This window comes from Pseudopipra pipra, chromosome 5 (genome assembly GCF_036250125.1).
Source record: "Pseudopipra pipra isolate bDixPip1 chromosome 5, bDixPip1.hap1, whole genome shotgun sequence".
Taxonomy (NCBI): Eukaryota; Metazoa; Chordata; class Aves; order Passeriformes; family Pipridae; genus Pseudopipra; species Pseudopipra pipra.
This window is the reverse complement of record NC_087553.1, coordinates 27,800,662-27,823,355: the sequence shown is the minus strand read 5'-3', so window position 1 is coordinate 27,823,355 and position 22,694 is coordinate 27,800,662. Positions and strand designations below refer to the sequence as shown.

Sequence of the window (22,694 nt, the reverse complement as noted above, 5' to 3'; positions counted from 1 at the left end):
TGTTTCTTAGGCTCAGTATTCCTCAGCTGGATTTACTGAGTTGTCTGGTTTTCAGGCTTTATTTCATGGCCTGTAAGTAACCTGATCCCAAGCTGGTAAAAAGCAAAATTTGGCTACAAGCATCACTATAGCAATGGGAAGAGCATGAGATTGGAAGAAAGTGGGGAGCAAATCTTATAAAAACTTAAAAGGAAAAGGGTAAAAGTGTAGCTTGTACTTATTAGTTGCAAGGCAGAGGGAAGCTAATGGAAGTGAGTTTATTTGCTGAGTTTGGAGTTTCATAGCTGTGGATCAGACCAAAAGTTAGAAATCTGACAGCCTTGAAGTTTAGGGCTGTCATAGGAATCCGGCTGGGGATACTGGGTAAAGCTGTGAAAGCAGCTGCTTTTTTGATATTTCTGCCATGCGTGAGGTGGATGACAAGTGCATGTTGCATCTCACCTGGATGCAAAAGTAGTGAGGCCACAGGCTGGAGCTGAAGTCCTCACTCTTACCCATGGGGTGCTGCTTTTTCCCTTGCGCAAAAGGACGGGGAAACAGAAAGAAGCTAACATAGCCATGCAGCTCTTAGGCACATTCTCGGGGAATGTGGTGAAAAGCATGCACTATATAGGTGCAGGCAATAACCCTTGAGTGCTCTGAACTCACTGAAAGTAAAAGTGCTTTTGTCCTCTAGAAGCATGGGTGTATTGTCCTTGCTTGGAGTTGTTGATGTTCAGGGACAACCCTTAAACCTCCAGCCTCTGCTGGCATCTAATAAAACAGGAAAGACAGATGTCTTACACTTTTTTTTTTCCCCTCAGGTTTACAAATATGCTAAAACTTGTTTCTCCTCAGAAACTTGAAGTAACTTTTGTTGTAAGCAGAGACCAAGAATGGGATGCAGAAGGGCTGAGGGAAGGAAATTACATTTAGGATGGTAACACAGTGCTTGCAATAGGTCAACAGCACTTCCTGTGGCAATGACAGCTCTCTGGTCGTCTTAGTTTGACAGAGATCTAAGACACATTCAGTCACAGCTTTGGAACTAGTACCTGTTAGGAGGCTGATAATTATTCCCACAAGTACTGTGATAAGTGTCCCAAGTGTGCTGAAGTAGAGGTAAGACAAGGAATACCAGTTGTCTGCCAGGGCAGGCCTGAAATAGAGCAGAAAAAGTGTTAATCTTTCTTTCCTGTTCCAAGCACTTTGAAAATGTCTGTTTCCAGACAGTCTATAAATACAGAGTTTCTTCTGAACCAAACAGCCTGGTAATCTTGAACTACCTCCATACAATAATATGTGCATTGCAAATTTGTTTCAAAATTCATAGGACAAGTTCCTTCGCAAGAAAGGAGGCTGGTCAGTACAGTGAGGCAACGCATGAGACAGAGCAGGTGAAACAGGACAGTCCTGTCTTTGTTATGAACCAAGGGCACAGTTGAACACTCCAGTTATCCAGATTAAGGGATTGTTTCTTTCTGAAGGGTGAGGTTATTTAAAGGAAGGGACACAGAAAAAAAACCACACGAGGAAATCAACCCTGTACAGCCCTAAACAGCCAGAAACAATAGAGCAACTGTCTACACCTTATTTTGTTCTCCCTGACTATGTGCTCTGTCACAACAGCTGCTTCCCTGCAGTCAGGAGCAATGCTGGAGGTCTCATGCAAGAGGTGTAGTATATGAAACTGGATGCTGGGCACCCATGTGTGTATCAGGGTACCTCTTGACTGTGCAATGCTCTAAGGGGTAAGGATTTGGAAACCCTACAAATGTCTTTGTTCAGTTTCTTTCTGTTCCTGCTGTTCCCTATATTGCCATTCATAACTGTTTAATTTAATTGTGATTGTCCAGAATAAGACATATGGTAATTGAATAATGGAGGAAATTCCTTGTGTTGTGTCCTTTGTATGGATTACAACTTCTGAACTTCCTGAATAGAACTATTCTGCATAGACAAGTTGCTGTAGGTAGAGCTGTTAAACTGGTAAATTGCCCTTTAAATGCCTACTCCTTTAATTTATGTGACAGTCTGTGGAAGTTAATCTAATAACTATAAATGTTATTTTTGTTTAACACTGTGGTTCACAGTAAGGCATATCCAAGCCTTTAGACTCAAATATTGAATTGAAGCTTTTCAGATTAATAGGAAGATTCATTTTGACTTCTGTTCTGTGATAACTCAGACAAACTTCATTTTCACAGGAAAATAAAAAAAAAACAAAACAGAAGAAACTTCTGCTTTTAAATAGCATGGTAGGTAAACCAGAGAGGAGTAGTTATAGTAACCCAAATGCTCTGCAGATGTTTGTGTTGCTTTAAAACAATTACACATTTGCTGATTGCACTTGATGAACTCATATACCTCTCTGCAGTTGGTGTGCTGAATATTGTTGTTAATGGAATTTCTGTTGATGTTATATTTCCTGAAGATATATTACAGCCTGCAGTTGAGAGATATAGTGGCTTGGTCCTCTCTGGGAGTGGAGGATAAATCTGAGATCCAATTCCGACCCAAAGTGAAATAGCGAAGCCACTGACAAGACCCACAAATGCACCCTGCAAAATAAAAAATGAAACTTGGATTTACATGAAAAGCATAAGGATTTTGAAAGAAACAACTAGACAAGTAAGAAACAGTCAAGATAATCTAAACTGTAGGCTCCATGGCAGAAATGAAATATACAGTTGGGAAGAGCTGGGGACTTTACTTCATTCCCCTTTTGGGACATACAATGTTTCTTCACAGATCCTGAGCATACCTCTTTTTATTTGGCCTCTAGGTCTTTATAATCAAAGGATAACTTTGGCCTGCATAGTATATGGGAAAATCCTGCTTTATCTGAGACCCTCCTTGAACAAACACAGAAGCAATTTTTCCATTTTCTTACCTGACCTGTTTTTGTGAAAACTTTCTCCTACATAGGTGGATTTTTTGGCTGACACCTTATGATTAATTTTTTTTTTTGTACTTTAGTGTATATATATATAAAATTTGCAACTGCAAAGAGACAAAGCTTAGTGATTAGTAACATCTCAGGATTACTAAATAGCAATCCTGCCAGACTATCCCATGGACCATATTAACAAAGTTCGTAAAATCTTTTTTTGATGGAATAGTGTTTTCCTCTGGAAATGATAATTTCACAATACTGAAGCACTCCGAAAATACCCCAATTTGGGCTGCAAGCCCTTAGGCCTCATTTTTCCAGCCTGACCCCCTTTTGCTCAGACAGGCCAGCATTCTCTCAGCCTATTGGTTATTCAGCTACATGTCAAGATGCATTGTTCCCTGCTTCTAAAACTATGGTTTTAATAAATCCTTGTCATAGTTCCATTTTTATTCAGAATATTTTCCCCCTTCTGGACATGTAAATCTCTTCATGGGATGGAAATTTAAGAGTCTATACAGTCCTATTCATCATTTCCTTAGGAAAAAGAAGAAAGGGAGCAAAGTGTAATGTCCTCACGGGAAGTACCAAAGACATCTCTGTGCTGCCCAATATATTGGTGGAAGAGGATGAAGGAGATGCCCAAAATTGTCAAAAAATTTTGGACAAACAGGTCTTTAAATTTCTACTTACAATTCCATTTGCAAAGGAGCAGAGGATTCCCAAGGCAAACAATCCTAAAAGGGGGCCACCGACCATGCCAAAAATGCTGAGTGCTGCCTGAGGAAGGAAGGGAGTCTGCTATCAGGTGCTGTGCACAAAAGATAAAGCCTCCAAAGTGACAAGAAGGGAAGATATTGAGAAAGAAATCATGAGAATTTTTTTAACTGGTGTGTACTCAGCTGCCAGGTATAGTTACACGGGTGCTTAAAGCAGAGGTTGAGCCATGGGTGGTTTGAGGTCAGTACCCAACGAAGAATAAAACTAACCTCATAATGGTATCCAGCAATTATTTTCTTACATAATTCATTCTGGATCATTCAACATGGGCATGAAAAAGCTGTCTGACACTTACCTGCAACAAGGCTCCCAGGAGAGATGCCACTGCAGCCATAGCAATACAGACTCCACCGTAAAACAGGCCTGTGTGGGAAAAGCAAAACAATGCGCAAATCTGCCAAAGTTTGAAAATCACCAGTAGAAAGGTTTATGTCTAACCCAGCATGGCCTCGACATCTACAAGATAAACCTGCTAGTATCTAGATTTTTAATAAGAGAGCCTGAATTGGCCAAAAGGTCAGCTTTCTGCTTACATTAAGAGGAGAACATGCAAACTTGACAAAATCTTCTTCCTGTATAGTACCAAAGATTAGTTACTAAATGGCAGCCATATGGATTAGTCATAGTGGCAATAACACGTATTATTTATATTCCTCAGCTAATCTCCTGGGTCATTGTCCTTATTTTGAGGGCATGATTTTTGCCTCTCAGTCTAAAGTCTTTGGAGCAAAAAAGTAAATGCTGGTAGATTACTGGGAGCTGGCACCATGACAAAGAACATCCTGGGTCACCAGGATATAGAGTGTCTTCCCAGGACCCATAAAACTGGATTACTTGTTTTTTCCACCTCCGTCCCTGATGAGTTTCACTGCATAAGCAGTATGTTAATCCCACTGTTTAATGTGATGTGTCAGGCAACTCATGGTATGACAAACAACAATTTTGGCATAAGCATTGTTTGCAATAATGTTTAAGAAACTTCCCTCAGGTGAAAATATTTAATACTTGTTACCCTACCATCAGTATGTTGTGCTCACTGCTATGGCCTGTGACACCATGTTGGAACTGTGGTATTTCCATGCTTACTACAAACACTTTCCTGGGCTACACCTGCAGCTGGACACAGACAGTACAACTAGCAGACATGGCACTTGCACTTCACAGATTTAAACCATCTGCTCAGCCTAGTTTTGATCTTCTTTGAGCTACATTAAGCAGAGGAGCTAAACACAGTGACAGTCTAAGAGTATATCAGAGAAGATGTGAAGTTTTTCATTCTCTGGAATATTTCTGGGACACAATGCTGTTGGTTGCGTATCAGTTCAAAAGGTTTGTTAGAACACTGTTTCCTATGCTTCTCATTTTTGACAAATGAAAGAAAAATAGCTAAGACATTTGGGTTTGTAGTGTTGCAAATCAATATTGAACACAAGGTCTTCCTGCTTAAAGACCTAACAAGATTCTTTTTCTTAAACTCACTTATTCCCCATTTGTGTAAGACCTAAGCAGGTGATCTCGTCTCCCCCAGATGTTGCACCACCATAGTCCCACTACTGTGAATTATTTACTCCTGACTTACACTATCATAAGAGAGATCTGAATCAAGCCCTCACTTCATAAAGCAAAAGCAGAAAAGATGTTTTCCAGACATACTCATCCCCATGGAAATCCATGACAACTTCTTTTCAGAGAGCGATCTGAAGTAGGGCTTAATGAGGTCTTCAACAGTCACGGCAGCCAGAGCATTGATGCTGGAGGACACCGTACTACAGAAGGCAAGATTTATATAATTTTTTTTATCTTAGAAGCTGAAATCATAGATAAGAGGTGGGTTACTGGCAGAGAGAAACTGCCACTGTCTAGAACAGTGTCAGAAAACTAATGTAACTGCTGTATTGGTCAAAATAACTTATTATTCCAGGTAATGCAGTTAATAGCTTACAAAAATTGTTTAAAAAAATTACTCTTGGTGAAGACGAAGATAATTCTGATGAAAAGTTGAGCTGGGCCTGGAGAAGTCAATGAAAATATTTATACCTAAGCTGTAAACACTACTGGTATATTTTATACCTTCATAAATGATCTACAGTATATATCTATGAAGGTAAAATTCCCACTTACTTTGAACTCACTCTGAGAGGAGGATTCAGATAACCTAATTATGGTCATCTAAAAATTAGGGACCTAATTGATGAACTATTGTAGGCTCCCTGTGGGGTCAGAGAAACCAGCACTCCTAAGGCACCAAGTCAGACTGATGATCTTGTGTCTGTGTACCTTGTTCTTGCAAGCCACCAACTTTTCTTCAGCTTGTGAAAACAATCTTGGCTGTTCCCTCTATTTATGTAGCTACAAGTACTCAGAACAAGAAAGTTTATTCTGGTGTCACATTCATAAGTTTCTTCATTTTTATCTGCCTATTCAAAGAATTCCTTGGGATAGACAATGTTTCCTAAAAGGTACTCGTTGGGAAAGCGGAACAAAACACTTCACACTATGGAATAGAAGGGTTATCAATTTGTCTCCTACAGTAAAAATATATAGTGATCGTTGTTTCATGGGATTCATTCAAGACAATCGGAAGCCCAGGAACCCTGGAAAAAAAAACTCTAAAGATCAGGGGTGAGGAAAGGCAGATGGCTTATGTTATGCAGATTTGAAACTGGAAAATTAAAGACAAGCAGTAGGAAATTTCCCCAAATTGTAGCTATTTGGTGTAACTACCCATTTATAATACTCAAAAATTCCTATAGCACAGGGGCTTTAAAAGCACAGCACAGAAAGGGGGATTTGTTAGTGATATACACCACACATAGCTAGCCGTTTCCTCATGTTAATAGGGAAATCCAAGCAGCTTTGAGTCCTAGGACCTCAGAGCAGCACTATTGGAAACTATGGATTTTTAAGGTGCATCATCAGAGATGTTATAGTGCTTTTTTTGAAGAACAAAAATTGCAAGATAAAAAACTGAAATACTGAAGTTTTAATATAAATGGAACTTTAGCTCCAAGAAAAAAAAGGAAGAAAGATAGTAGTTTCTAAATTATTAAATTACCTTAATGTCCCACTGTAGGCACTAGCCACAAAAAGCCCTGGCACTCCCGGAAAATCACGCAGGATATCCAGCACCAGGTATGGCATTAGCTGAAAAATTCAGAGTAAGAAGTATTATCATCTTGCCCTAATTTTTCATTTTATCACTGTATTATTTTTGTGAATAGACCTTCTCACTGGCATTCTGTCCAGCTGTTCTAATTTTTAATGTCCCATTTTGCTCTGATTATTGGTTTTCTACAGAGAAAACTTTGTTTCCAGTGTCAATGGTATAGGAAGCTAGTGTTGGGCAGCAGGTAGTCTGTTGAGGGGATTGGATGCCACGGTAGATGCTTTTTCTGCTGTTGACTCCACAAAAAGGTTTTTATATACAGTCCAATAACCTCAAGGTACCTGAAAACAACTTCATTATCGGAAAGTGTGAGATATTTTTTGACCTTTGCAACATTTGAGTGCTGGAAAGAGAGAGAGGAATTTTAAGATTTTCCTCCTGAGAACCATTTTTTTTTCACAGACAAGTTGGTCTTCTTAGTATCTTGCTTCCAGTTTCTACCAAAAGAATTTGACTGACAGGAACAACTTAATTTCCTTCAGATTTCCACCTTGGCTCTCATTTTATTTTTCCCTTAAAGACCAGGTGGTCCTGCCTCAGGTGCTCCATTGTCTGTGCTCTTCTCCTGGCTTTCCAGCTTACTCTACACTGGAGTGTTATCCAGAGCCTGTGATTATCTTAGCCTTAAACATGCAAATAAAAGGCATTTGATTTCCATGGACCCTGACTCTGGCCAGTCTATGGGCTCCCAGAACTCTTATTCCTCAGGTAAGTCTGCTGCTCAAGGTCTATTTAGGGAGAGGTTGCCATCTGTGATGAGGTGGTTTGCCTGCAGCACAGTTTGATTGCCCAGCTCTCCTCCAAAGGAGGGAAGCATGTTCCATGACTAGTGAACAACTGCCTGCTGATAGCCTTTCTCCAGGTGTATGCTTTTGGCACGATAATGTTTTGAGTCTGAAAAGGCTTTTGCTTTCATCAGCACAGAGCAATTTAGGTTGGGTGACACAAAGCAGCTCACCAGGACTCACAGTCACTCACAAGGGCACTGCTGCTCCAGCCTCTTCCCTTCACTTCTCTTCAAAGCAGTTTCATGTAACGCTGACATTCCTGGGCCCATTTTGGGTGAAAATTCCAAACATTTCCAGAGAAGGGTGGACTGAGCACTCTCTACAGTGCTGCTCTTCCTGCTGCCCTCCTTAGCAAGCACTGAGGGACCTGCAGCTCCAGCACAGCTGGAGGATGCAGGGACTGAACAGTGACAAGGATGGACCTGCTGCTTTCTCCAGGGTTTTTCCTCCCACTGTGGTCTCAGCTTAATTCCTTGGTGTTACAGACTCGCCCAATACAGGACTCCAGCGTGTCGTTATTCCCCCTGACTCTTGAACTGCCTCCGTGTGGTTCTTATGGCTGCAGATGAAGGATGCCCTCTCACCACTTTCTGCCAAAATGTGGGGCCCTACCTGGTCGAGTGCCGACACCTGCTTGGCTGTCCATGGGTCACAGTCTTTGTAGATGGAGTAGAGGGCCAGCCCACACAGTGCAGCACAGGCCATTATTGCCCAGAGTCCCAACAGGTTGATGTAGAGGGACCTGCATCAACATACATGCAAATATGGAAACATGGATCACGTTAGAGCTCAATGTCCCACAAAAGACCCCACCAGTGCCAAGCAAGCACACACTCATTCCTGCACTGAGGAGACCTCCTGGTTGGTGACTGCCTGCCAGCAAGAGTGACTCCCAGCATTTCACCTGGTGTGAGATCACAGTTCTAAATGTACAAACGACACTTCTGGTATTGGTGGCGCAGTCTGAGGCTCAGTCCCTGACAAAGCCTGCTCTGGAGATGATGGGAGTGATATGGCAATCACCATGTTTCATCATGTGTATGAGTTGTATAATGCAGGCAGCAGGTCAGAGGATTCTCCTTCCCCCATGCCACACCCCTTGACAAACCCTAAGCAGATTTATAAGGCGGGGTGCCCCAGATTCAAGTGTGGGATACCTTTTAGTCAGCACCAGCACTTCTGGAGCTGTAGTGCAGGGCTCATATAATGCTGGAGTTGCCTTGTAAAGCTACAGATCTCCCATTTCCTCCTGAGACAGTCTCTGTGGGAGGCAGCAATGAGGCACTGGGACCTGGAACCTTGTCTGGAGCTGCCTATGGCTGCCCCTTCCAGGAAACAGAGGTTTGTCAGCAACCTCAGGGCTTTACTAACTAAACCCTTTAGTAACTAACCAACTTGGAGTCTAGTATCATCCAGATACCCCATCACCTTTCCACATCCTGAGGGGAGCTTCAGGTTCAGCTAATGGTGAGACCAGAAATGCCTTTTCATCAGGCATTAATGCTGCTTTTGCCACACACAACAGGCAGCTTCTACTGGCAGTGAAAAACACATTCTTCTTCTCCTCACCCAGAGAGGGCTTTTGCCTCCCATCTAACTTTTCAATCTTCTCAAATGTTTCTATGCTCTTGGTGACTCCTGGATCACAAAGTTCTTTTCATCTAGGGTGGCCAGTTCAAGCAAACATACCCACTGGGAGCTTGGCCTTGAAAAACAGCGTTCCTTTACAGCAGTTTTCTCCCAGTTATCTGTGTATCACTGATAGCGATTTAACTACCTGATAGACCACATACCCTGGACCTGTGCCAATTGCTAAGATCTCCTCTGGGAGGACTTTTGGTTTCTGTGTAAATACATCCATGCTTGCAATGCTTCAGGAGGCCTTTTAGTGCTTTTGATTCCTAAGAAGGTGAAAGGCACCAGTCTTTGGACTGCTCTAGAGGACCAGCAGGATGAATGAAGAGGTAAACCTAACTTTATAGGCCTTGTTAGGCATTGAAATGGACATTTTCAGAATGGCATAATGTAGATTAACAAGTTGAACTATCAGTTGGCAAGACCAGTATAAGCTCTTAAATAAGACCTATACAAATAAAAGCTGATTTACACACGGTATGGGAAACTGTATTTTTGCTTTGTATTTGCTATTAGGGGTGGTCTAAACACAGCACCAGCAGCCCTTTAAATTTCTCTCTAGCCTAATTTAGTAAAAATGAAGTAGTCTTCTTCTCTTAGATGCTTACACATTGTTTGGATTTCTTGCATCTATTTAGCTGAAGCTGTTCCTGCATTGGCATAATCTACGTTGATATACAACAGTCAGAAGCTGATTTAGCACAAAATTTAACGAATGAGCTAAATCAATCCAGCTCTTTTGAACAGATGTAATAGCAGAATCAGCCTAGAACCTCTAGCAAAGATTAGAAATACAAGAGAAACACAAGGAAGCAAAAAAAATTGTTTGTCGGAATCCAGCAATTCTTGTTTTTAAACTGCATCAGTGTTTGGCAGTGAAAGGAGAGATGGTTTTTTCCTTCTGATTTACATCCCAGCTCATGGTACACCCTATGACTAAGCACTGGAGTATAATAATTGTAGCACTATTGGAGGGAGGTTTTCCCACTTATTCTGCATGAGTAACATGGGGTGGAGTTTGGCCGAAGTAGGAACTGTGACTGTGTAAGGCTTATTTTCAATCGTTTGTTTCAGTCTGGCTCTAAGACTTTGGCACTGAGGCATGCCAGATGGCCTTGAAAGGAAAGCAGAGGAAAATGTGTTAGTAACCCATATTTTTCTGCCAGTGTAGCTCTCCTGCTCTGAGTGCCTACTATGGTTCAGATAGAAGCGTTATGTTCAATTTGGCTAGTGATTATTTGAGGATGACAGCATGTGCTCATACCTACTGGTGTGTTTCTTGAGTGGAGTGAAATCCTTTCCCAAAGCCTGAGAAAATTCCTATTCTTGTGTCACTGTTAAAGGCCTTCCCAAAACCTGCATCTGTGAAAGAATTATTTTCTCAGCTCTGCTTTATTACTGTGCTTTCTCTTACAAAACCTTACAGTAAATGTCATTGGGGTACAAAACCCTATTACTTTGACCTGATGACATTTTGCACTTCTATGTACAGGTTAAATGGCAATAAGAGATACAGGCCAACAGCATGACCTGACAGATGTGTCTAATTACATTTGCAAATGAACTAGATAGTCACCACAGAATGGCATTGTTTATAGTTGTGACAAGCTGCAACCATTATACAAAATGATTTCTCCATGCAGGGGAAATATCCCGCACAAATGAAGCAACAAGCAAGATGATGCCATGGAGTCCAACCACCCATGCCAGCAGGACAGGACTATACTGATTAAGGCTGTGCCACTGTTAATATGGTATGAGCTATAAATCCCATCCAAACCCCTGCAGAAATAGATAGCCTCCAGTCCCAGCCAAAGCTGCCACAACAGCTCAGAAATCTACCCAGAAGCTGTGATGGTGCCAGATTTCCTTTAGTCACTCTCTGCTTCTGGGATGCCCTGGAGGTGTCTCTCCTTGCAAAGACAGTAGGGAGAGTGTGAGAGAGAGGCACAGCCCTACATGGAGCAGGTGCTAGGGAAGAACAGTCTCACTGGCACACAAATCTGGCACAATGTATGTGGCTGTTCTCCCATATGCAATCATTCCAGGCAGCATTACAGATGTGGGATGTACCTCCTGCCTCTGCAGTGTCGAGAACCTAGAACCTACCCATGTGTCAGAGATTGTGGAGAAGCTATCTGCTGTGTTGGAGCTGTGGCAGTGAATGCTGGAGCTGGGCCTGATAACAAGCATCAACTCATTCCTGTCTGCAGCATGAATGGCTGAAAAGTAGATTTTCTTTATTGATATAACCAAAACATTTCAGTTGTAAACTGTGCGTGATTTTGTGGGCATTTTGCTAACTTTATGAAGTGAAAGCCTTTATAAAACTCCTTCTCTGTATGCCACTGTACCACAGAATGTATAGGGACTACAGTTATGATGTGTGCTTCTATGTTTCTTCTAAAAATGGACTTCACGAGATCGCTAATAATTCTTAAATCCTGAGCTGTGAACTAATGGAATGATACTAAAGATAAAGGTAAAATAACAGATCTAGTAGATATACTCCGTTCTAGAGTAAAGGCTCATCAGAAATGTTTACATTCAAAGAAAACAGAACCTTCTGCCAGTTTGCATAGTTAATTCTTAAAAAAAAGTCATGATTATTATGAAGCCAAAATACACGATTCCTCAGCAATTTTATCACTGAATAAGACATTTCTGCATTTTCTCATGCCTATACTCATTGTTAAGGAAAAATTTTTTAATCTTTACTTATGCAAAATCCACACACAATGACTTAGGTTTAGTAGAGCAGCAATTCAAGATATTGTCTTGATGTGACTTCAGCACAAGGACTTTACATTTAGTCTTTAGGTTGGACATAAACTTAATGCACCTATTTCTATGCAAGAATACTGGGCACAGCAAAGCACTCAGGCGCAAAGTTGAATGTTACAGCAATCACATGTAATTCGAATACCAGTACTTATTGTGCCCATTTGTCTTCTACTGGTCCACAAAACAGAAGGCAAAAGTTGTTACACTTTGTAAATGAAATTTGTATGGACAAAAGAACCCCATGTTCCTTTTAGAAAAATCTCCCTTATAAAGAAGAGTCACTGCTAAATTCAGACAGTGACTGCAGGCAGACTTACAATTTTGCGTGGAATCTGCTTTTGCATGCAATGTATCTCTGGACTTGAGACTGGTTGACCCCATATATACCTGTCCACGTGAAAGTCCCACCTATAACAATCGTCCAGAAGGTGTGCCTTTGCAAAGGATTGGGATCAAAGCTACAATGAGAGGAAAAAGAGAAAACAAATTCAGAATATAAAATCTTGTTATTATGTGAAGACCTTATATGCTTAGAAGAAAAAATTACTCCATGTTTGTTCTAATACAAACTTGCTTAATTTGGCCAGATTTTGAACATTCAGATACTCTTATCTTTATGTGAAATCACAGAAAGCAAATTTTAAAACTCAGAGCTGATATCCTAAGCCAGTGAAACACTCCGATCTGTCCAAAGGTGAAGTTGGACAGATTTATTTGCCTATAAACTACAGTCTTAAGCAAAGTTCTATGATGTCTGTGACTGTTGTGATGAAATGATGCTCCAGTAAAAAGTGTAATATGCCTGCTTATCTAGAGGGACATCAGTCTAACACCAGTATAAAGGTGTGTTTGCAAGCCCAACCTTTGTGGACAGAGCCTCTGTAAAACGTTTTGCTAGTTTAGCTCTAAGTAAATAGCACATTTTAGGTGGTCATAAATAATTATTATTTTTAAATCACACTTTAATATAGCAATAAATTTAATTTTTGGTGAATGTGGTAATACTATTTCACCTATTACATGCCTTTATTCCTTTTCTTTTTCCATCTGTGAATCTATGATTGTGAGAATAAGCAATGCAGTATAACCACTGCAAATCAGCCGAACAAATTGAAAAAAATTACTGTTCTCAAGAAGAAAAAAATACCCACAGATGAATTACTTACTGAAGAACTTAGTGAAAAATTTTACAGACCAATCTGATTAATATTGTGAACTGACAGAAAAAGGAAAAATCGTAATACTTCTCGCACTAAACTTTCATTAATAGCATTTAGTGAAGTTTCTCAGAGGAATCATATATTCATCACAGGTACAATAACCTGTCTACTTAAAGTGGTTTTTGATTCAACACTGTCAGACTGAACATTCTTGAACTTGTAAAATTATATTTTTAGGCTATGATTAGTTACAATAAAGGAGGGTAAAATACTATTAAACATATGTAAGTATACAAATATTAAATACTTGTATCTTTCAGGGAGAAGAAAAATACTTCCCTTTTTCAGATTAGGCAAAAACCATTATTTTCTCATTTGTTTTCATTCAGTAGCTCAAATGCCAAATCAGCTGTTTTCAAATTGTAAGTAAAAATACAACTGTCCTCTTCTATTCACCATTCTCTTTCAGTGGAATCCAAAATATATCCTTAAAACAACTACTTGACAAAGTAAAAAGGTTTTTCTCTTTACAAGTTTTTGCATGGTCTAAAACATAAAAAATATCCCTCAAACTAGGTAAGCTTGTTTAAAAATATATGAAAATTGGGTCACAACTCCTCTCCTCCTCTCCCTTCAATAGCAGTTCAATTTCACAATCACATGGGCTCTATTTGTAGGAATAAAGAGGCACATCATCTGCAAGTACAAACTCACTCCCAGAAGTTTAATCTTCCACCATGGTAGGAATCATTTACAATGCGTCCAATTCCCTCCTGAACCACCACAGCTCGTATAATCACAGATGAAAATCCAGCAACCATGATTCCAACCTGGAAAACGTCTGTCCACACCACTGCCTTCAGACCGCCCTGCATGAGGAACAGCACATATCAGATACAACAGGGCAGCAGAACTCTTGCCTTCTACTCACATTCAACTAACAGAAACATTACTGTTCATATGATGTATAATAGATGAATTTCATCTTCTTCTTTAATAGAACTAATTGTGTACTGCTGTCTTTAGGATTGTATTCTGGAACCTATTCAGGACACCCTGGCCCTTTTTTGAAGTGTAGTAGCATTTACTTTGGCCATACACATAGTTTAATCCAGTATTTTCTTCATCACATAGCCTGATTCAGAAGCTTGTATCAAAAGATAAATTTGCAGACAGTGCTCATCTTACTTATATATATTCAGTAGTACTAGTTCCAGAAGGTATACCATTCATGGAATAAAAATACACATGATTTAATCCAACACTTGGTCAATTAACACTAACTTGAAGACCAATCTGTTCACGTGGCACGTGTTATTTTCAGTGGCTCTATGCAATAACAGACAGGACTGTTACAGTTGCAATAAGAAGTTGTTTGACAAATTACAAATTGACAAATTACACAGCAAAACTCTACTAGATCAGAAGAAAAATCACAGGATTTTTAGGAAGGGAAATCTATCTTTTTACTGTTCTTTCAGCCACAACAGAAGTTTGAATGTATCAAAACAGAAAAGGTTTGAGTCACATAGTGATTGCCAATGCATCCAGAGATGCCCCTGGGTGAATATGGCCCTCTGGCCACATCTACACTGTGAAATGTACTTCCAGGTGGTAACCTGATTATTAGGCTGCTATCTAATAAATTCCATATTTGATGTGAGCAGTGAAAGGAACAGAGATTTTTCTCAGCCAAAGGGCCCACATACCAGCGTGCAGTAGAAAGTGCAGACCACGCCAGTCGCCACCACTGCACCCCACAAGTCGAAGCCAGTGACTGAAAGAGAGGGAAATGGCACCAGCATGAATGAGGCACTGGGGACAAAACATTGAAGGTTGATTTTTCACCCTCAATGTCATTGCTGAAAAAAGTTAGAAATAAGTTAAATGCAGAGGTAGGAGGTAAAAATGGCAACGAAAAGATTAGTGTGTCTAAACCAGGGGATTTGGCCTAACCAGTTCTAAAAATGAAACAGTTGTAACAGATTTGGAAACTGCTAAAAAGTTAGATATATTTCAGGATCTAAGAAACTATTTGTCTTTAATGTGAACACTACCAGACAACACATCCAATATGTTTGTCGGTCCCAACTCAGGAAGATTTTAAAATACATATCCTTCCCTGAAGCACCAGGGTAGCACCACAGAGCCCCTAGGCAGGGATTTACGCAAGTAAACAGAACAGGTGTTCTCCACGGAGGCAAGGTCGTTCAAGCATGATCTGGAAGAAATGCATCAGACTAAAAGCCTTTTTTTCATTCTTCTTTCTCTTACGGGTAGTATATTTACACCATACAATACTGTGCTGTGGATGACATACAGGCTGTTACTGCCCCAGCTTGGCATGCTTGTGTGGTGTCAGGCAAGGCATCAGGGGACTCCCCAACAGTTCAGGCTAATGAGAACCACGGCAATGAAACTAATGAAAAACGTAAATTCTTCTAGTTGGGAGTTAGCGAAATCATAGCTTGGTTTCCTATGTATATGCAAGGCAAATACAAACATCAAAGATATAAAACCTGTGAGTTCACACACTGGCGAAGACCAGTACAGACAGTGTTGTGTTTTTTCTTCCATTTTGTTCAAGCAAAAAGCCAAAAAAACATCCAATGAGCAGAAAAACTGTGACTTGATTCTAGCCAAAATGATTAATTCTTAATTTGCATTTTATTATTCCCTTTTCTTGCCAAACAGACAAATTAATTGTGTCAGATTAAAAGTTTAATTTGGCTCCATACAAAAGCTTTTTACTCTTTTAGAAATAAATGTGGCTCGTTTTCAAAGCAAAAAGTCACTGTGAAGCAGAAAATGGAAATATTTAATTTTGTAAATATCATAACAAATATCTTAAGTTGACAATCTCTTTTCTGTTGGTTTGATTTTCCTGGCAAAATGAGAGACCACATTAAACATTTCCAGGAAGTCCAAAACCATATTTACAGAACTTTTGCCTCGCCCTCATCTTGAAGAAGAGCACTTAACCAGAGGAATTAATTCCATGTTTAGTGTCTGCATTGCCTTCAAAATTTACTTAAGCCTTAACTTTTCTGAATGTGCCCATTAACTACAGGTATTGCATCAGAGGTAGAGCAAATGAGTGGAGGTTTTCCTCTAAATCTTTTCTGCAATTCCTTACAGGTAGGGATTAAGGGACTAGGATTACAGAGTTCCCATCATAAGATTTACAGTCAAGACTTGAGCTATATTTTCAGGTGTGCATTACCAAAAAAAAAAAAAAAAAAAGGATACCAGTACTATATGCAGGAAAAAAATATATCAGTAGAAGAACAGTTGCAGTATATTCATCTTACCTTGATTTAGTGCTAAAGCTGGAGCATAAATGACAATACCAGTGTATAAAGTCTAGAAGGAAAAAGAAGATTAAAGATCAAAATAAATGTAAATTCCTGGAAGGGTGATAGCTTCCTGAGATTATTTCTTTTCAAGCACTTAGGTAGTCTATATTTCCTAAATTTGTAACTGTTGGCAAATAATTCCAATTAGAAGATGAATGACTGAGACTAATAAACTCTGCAGTCTCACAGCCAAGTGTTACTAAAACAAATACCAGGGACTCTTAAATACAAAATCCCTCTTCATCTTCTCCTGGATTTCATAATTAACTTATTTTATTCCTTTAAAACTGCAAAAGGAAATAAGAGGAAAAAAAAAGTTAATGAGGTTTACATGTGGTTTGCCAAGGAACCTATTACTATTTATTTTCTCAGTCTTGGGATCAACATGCCTTTCAGTATACAGCTCTAATGCATGTGAGTAAGAATACAAAATATAACAGCAGCTAGTTGTTACGGATAGCATTATAAGGAATTATAACCTTCATCCTGTGAGATGAAGCCATACATGATTATCACCTGTAAGATGAAGCCATACATGATTATCAGCAGCTTTATATTTTCAGCCACAGTAAAGATACAGACAAATCAAGTAGCTACTCCATCTACTTTTGTGGGCACAATGGGATTCATACACTGATATCCTCTACAATTTCTTTGTATATATTTTTAAATCCTGTTTCCTTTTTTATCGCTGTTATTACTGCCCCAAGTTCAGCTGTGATATGGGTCAGAAGAATATAGCTTGCAATGTGCAGATGACTTCTGTGAAGGTCAGTGGTCTCGATTCAAAAGATCTAGATCACAGACAGGTCCTGAGCTGACTTGCATCAGCTTTCCACAGCTGGACTCTTCTGACTCCCTGATTTACAGCGGTGGGACTTGGGCATGGAAAACCAGCAGAATCAGATGTCATCCAGGATTCAGTGAGCCTCTGCCCTTCCTGCAAGTGTGGAGTCTGCCCTAGGCACTAGTGGTAAACCAGAGCAGGATTGCTAACCACTGGATTACTTGCTGTGGCTTTTGAGAAGATCAAATCCAGTCCCCAAGGTAGAGCTCTACCAATGGCCAGTGGCAACGCTGGGGATGGAGCCAAGAGGTAAATGGAAGGAGCAGTACTCCAGCTATAGGAGGAAACTAATATGGAGAAGCTGCTTCACCCAGTCTAACCTAATTGTGCTGGGCCCCTGATGCACACCTGATACAAGCACATGCCAGAAAGGATAGTGAGGCCATTGGGGAAATAGTTATTCCTACCTGTACTCTACTCCCTGCCTCTGTGTGTCCATGCTTGTTTCTCTCATTGCCATGAGTCCTCTCTAGATTTTCATATATAGCTTGTATTACAAGAAAGCTGCCACTCCTGACCAGTCCCTGGCGAATATATCCTCAGAACCAGATGCATCACTTCACAGGCAGCTGCTGACACCTGTCAAGCCCAGTCAATGTTGATTTGTAGTCCATATAGTGACTGTCAATATGTGCTGCTGAGCCATAGAATCTTAGAAGGGTTTGGGTGGGAATGGTTCTTTAAACATCCAGTCCAACTCCCCTACCGTGGACAGGGACACCTTCCACTAGATCAGGTTGCTCAGAGCCCCATCCAGCCTGACTTTGAACACTTTCAGGGATGGGGCATTGCACTTCTCTGGGATACCCGGTCCAGTGTCCCACCATCCTTGTTGCAAATACATTCTTCTTTATATCCACTCTAAATCTACCCTCTTTCAGCTTAAAACCATTACCTCTTGTCCTGTCACTACAGGCCTTGGTAAAAAGTCTCTCTCTACTTTTCTCATAAGCCCCCTTTGAGAGGCTGCAATAAGGTCTCCCTGCAGTCTTCTCTTCTCCAGGTTGAACAATCCCCATTGTTGGCTGCAACACTTTGAATGCAGCCATCAAGCCAATTCTTTTTCCTTCTACTGCTAATTCAAAGGATTCAGCATGAGAACTTACAGCTTTCTCATACACAGCAAATAAGTGCCAGAACCATCAGAAATTAAAATTTGTCACAACTACAGTCACATTTTGGTGTAAATTTAAATAGGACTGATACAATCTTGCCAATTCTTCAGTAGGTTTTTGTTACTGTTGTTGTACTACTACATATCCTTTTCTTTTCCTTCTTTTACCTATATCTCAATATTCACAGAAGAGTTAAAATTACACCATTAAAATCTTGGGAGGTTTTCTTTCCTCACAATTGTTTTATTTATTCAGGTAAAGTTGTTAGTGCTTAACAGAGAAAGCCACCTACCGATCTTTAGTTAATTTCCTCGAGCACATATTTAAGTTCCATAGAATTACTTTTCTGATTTTTGAAAGCAAAGATTATGCTTAGCTCGTTCCAAGTTACGCAACTGTGATGTCTTCACATATGCTGATGAAACAGTGTCAGGTTTCACACATGCTAGCACTCTAGTTTTCCTTCGGGCTTGTGTATCCATAAATGCCAGCTAAGCAGCACTGCTCAAACAAGTAATGAGCGCTGCATTGAGAACCATCTTACTGGTGTGTGTGATTGGCCTGTAAATTCTGGTGTACCTTAAAAAATTTTAAAAACGGACAGAAAGCAAGCTTATTACTTAAAAAGCTTTCTGATTGCATATTCATTCTTACTCCAAATTACCCCAAAACTCAACTTCAAAATTGTGAAAAGAACACATTTTAATTTCTGGTGCATTTGGCACACCCTGACATTTACAAGCTGTAGTCTCATACTGACTGTCCGAATGGACTAGATACAGAAAACTGTACCAGCACTAATTTCAGGGACTGCTTTAGTTTAACATTCCCAAGGGCAGCAATTTTCTACTTCTCAGTTTGCAGATACCTAGTTTTTTTGCAGTGGTAGTGGTGCAAATCCTTGCAGAATAAATGACAGCTCCTGACAGCTTGTTTTATCACCTTTCACAGACCCTTGAAAATTAGTTAGACTCCAAGAATCCACACACCAGAGGATGAAAACTGCCACTGTATATAATTGGGACATGTTTATATTTTGAACCCATTGTGGGTTTCTCCAGCAGGCAGGCGAATGACTGCTCTTCACACTGCTACCCTGCAGTGAAGGGTTGCTCGTCTCTTAGCATGGTGCTAATGTCAAGTGACTGCTCAGGGTATTCAACAGTGCACACAGAGACCCGAGAGTCAGGTAGCCCAGCATCTGCTCCGCCTCTCACCACTTTGGAGCAGAAATGGCTTTGTTTCTCCTGCTCCCACCCAGGCACTGTGGTAACCTCATCAACTGCTCAGAGAAAACAGCAGTTACACTCAACCAAATAATTCTGGTGGCCCTGAGGACCACAGAACAGCTTCAAGGTTTACTTGCCGTTTGTATAATGAAGAGGACCGTTCCACAGAGGCGTAGATACTTATTAAATCGAAGTTCTAAATACTGCAAAAGAGAAGAAAATACAAATGTTTATATTGAAATTTGACACTATTGATAGGAATGAATCCATCACTTCACTAGAATGAAGCGATAAGCAACAAAGAAAGAACATAGCACTGTTTTTACATTTGCATGAATGGCCAAAACTCGTAGAGTCACCCTGATGGATAACTCTTTCAACTTGATTTGATATCTTTTTACAGACCTCACCACAGGGTAATAACACAAGAAAGTGAAGTAGACATAAGCTACTCAGTATACAATGGAGCCTACAGAAAAGACCAGGATATATTATCACAAAATCATTGACTATCCTGAGCTGGAAGGGACAAAAATCCACAAGAATCAAGTCCAAACAACAGCAAACAACAAAACCCAATTGTGTTGTGAAATCAGAGAGAAAAAGAAAACGTTGTGGCTATTTCTAAGTCTAAGTCGATTTGGAAACTCTGGCATATTATGTGTATCCATCTAAAGTGCTGTGAGAGAGGGCAGAAGGTTTTCAGTGGTAATCTCACCTTTTGTGCTGCCCAAGGTAGCCTGCCATATTTTACTAGTAAGTCAAAATTCAGCCGCCTGTGAAACAGAAATCCTCATTTTTTCTGTCTAGCCTGGGACAACACAATCTCTGAATGAGTTTGTCATGCTGTAGGACAGATTTCTTCCCACTGTCTGCCCTAACAACCTTCTTGGTGTGTGGTTGTACAAGAGGCATCTCATTTGCCTGACAATCTGTTCAATCAACACAAACACTGAAGCATCTCAAAGTGCTCACTTGTGAACTGAGCATTTAAAACGTGATCTGTGAGCATGTCCACACAAGGAAGCAGTCCAGAACCCCTGGACACACACAAAAAGTTGTTAGAACTCTGAACTCTGTCCAGAAATAGAAGATGTATCTTTTATAGGTGCATTACTCTGGTTTAACCCCAAGATAATCAGTGAGCTTCCAGTCATAATTATAAACCTTTATTTAAAAGAGCCCTATTTAAGTATCATCATGACAGTCCAAAGATTAGTAGTTTAAAACACATTGGAAGCCACCAGAGATTTCTGTTGGTGGATCCTTATCTAAACCTACCAACAGAAATCTTGTTTTCAGCCTCCAGTGCTGCAACACCTCTGTTCAGTGTAATAAAATGCTAAAGACCAAAGTAGCTAGTCAAGGATTTTCACCTGCACCGATGCTCCTTTCCCAAAGTCCTCTGTCAAAAGAGCAGTTTGCCTCCAAATCTGCAGCTATGAACTACCTTCATGCAGGAAGATAAAGAGGTTGCACCAATGTTCTGAATCAGAAGAAAATCTTGACCAGATGCTTCCCCACCCCAAAACAGTCAGACTTGACCTGTGATTGTCCCACCGCCCCAGATGTCTCTGCCCTGATGGCTATAGGTTTAACTTACAGGCTGAGCTGAAGACCAGCTCAGCCTTATTTTGGTGGAAGTAAGAGAACACTCACAGACTCAGAGCACTTGCTGACTTCCCTGTATATCCATGATGAAGACATTCAGTGGTGTAAACAGCCTCAGGTGGCAAGGAGTGTCCCTAAAATCTCTAGGAACAGCATAGATACATACTCTGCCAAAAAGGGACTTTTGTGGTTACACCTAGGCTTAGAAACCAATCTGAAGGGAGCATGATGTGAGAACTCTGGTTCCTATAGTAGGTGCTCTTGTGCTCTGTCTTGGTATATTAATTACACATGATTAATGACATGTCACCATCCAAGCTGCACGAAGATTAATCCACCTACTGAACTGAGTATCTGGAGTGAGGAAACAAATCTGGCATGATGCACAGCTCCTGAGCCAAGACAGCAGGGTTGAGCATCTCCTCTCTGCAGAGACAGTGTGGGCAGACTTGGGGACAGAGCCGGTTGCAGCTGCTCTCAGGAGTGTGGTGACACAGGAGAGCAGATAGTGCAGGGGATTTGCAGGAAGAGATGGAGGACAGATATGTAGAAGCAGGCATGAGATTCCCCCAAGCTCCCTAAACGCTGGGGAAAGGTTCCTTCCACTCAACCTTACCTCATAGGTGCTGGTAATGCCCAGCCTGTAGAAGACGGGCAGGAAGATCTCGGCACTGCACAGCACCACCAGGCAGTAGGTGATGGCAAAGACGCAGAAGACGGCACCATAGCGATAGATTTCGGCAGGGGTGCCCAGCACGGTGACGGCTGACATGAAGCTGGCAGTGAGGGACAGTGCAACCGGGAGGGCACTCATGCTGCGGCCTGCCGTGAGGAAGTCCTTTGATGTCTTCTGTCCCCCTCCCACGAAGGCGTAGTAGACCCCAATGACGGCTGAGATCAGCAGCATGGCCGCAAATACCACATAGTCCCAGACGGTGAAGCGCGCCATTCTACCAGAGGGATTCACCCTTGGAGCCAAGGATCTGCCCCAAAATTAGAGGGGCAGCTGCTACCCCCTCAGGGCTGGCACAGAGCGGCCTGAGCAGGAGGAAGCAGATGAAGACGGGCCCCGGGGAGGTGCCCCCCGCCGGGAGCGCGTCAGGGGCGGTGCGGTGCACACCGCTGGGACAGAAGCGGAGCGGTGCTGTGCGCTGCGGTGTCCCCCGACGGGGCAGGTGCGGAACGGTGCGATGCGCACACCGGGACAGAAGCAAAGAGAGGCGGGCTGGTGTCCGCCGCCGGGACGGGTGCGGTGCGGTGCGGTGCGCCCCGCGCAGGTCTCCACCGTGTGTCTGCTGGGGCGGGAGGGGGAGCGGGCTGCGCCGGGAGCGGCAGCGCGAATGCCGGAGCC

The 22,694-nt window shown here is 41.2% G+C and overlaps 1 protein-coding gene across 1 annotated transcript in view; it reads right to left on the bottom strand.

The window, feature by feature from the left end:
• The window catches only part of SLC5A8 (solute carrier family 5 member 8), a 28,718-nt gene extending 6,425 nt beyond the window's left edge, over positions 1-22,293 (bottom strand). The window contains exons 1-13 of the mRNA XM_064655335.1: positions 21,960-22,293; positions 19,870-19,935; positions 16,497-16,548; positions 14,895-14,962; positions 13,900-14,054; positions 12,343-12,483; positions 8,219-8,348; positions 6,708-6,796; positions 5,306-5,418; positions 3,948-4,015; positions 3,566-3,652; positions 2,347-2,540; positions 1,035-1,138 (exon numbers count right to left, since the gene is read on the bottom strand). Coding sequence (XP_064511405.1) covers positions 1,035-1,138; positions 2,347-2,540; positions 3,566-3,652; positions 3,948-4,015; positions 5,306-5,418; positions 6,708-6,796; positions 8,219-8,348; positions 12,343-12,483; positions 13,900-14,054; positions 14,895-14,962; positions 16,497-16,548; positions 19,870-19,935; positions 21,960-22,292 — 1,600 coding nt within the window. The 5' untranslated portion in view covers position 22,293. The remainder of the gene's footprint in view (positions 1-1,034; positions 1,139-2,346; positions 2,541-3,565; positions 3,653-3,947; positions 4,016-5,305; positions 5,419-6,707; positions 6,797-8,218; positions 8,349-12,342; positions 12,484-13,899; positions 14,055-14,894; positions 14,963-16,496; positions 16,549-19,869; positions 19,936-21,959) is intronic.
• Between the last annotated feature and the right edge of the window lie 401 nt (positions 22,294-22,694).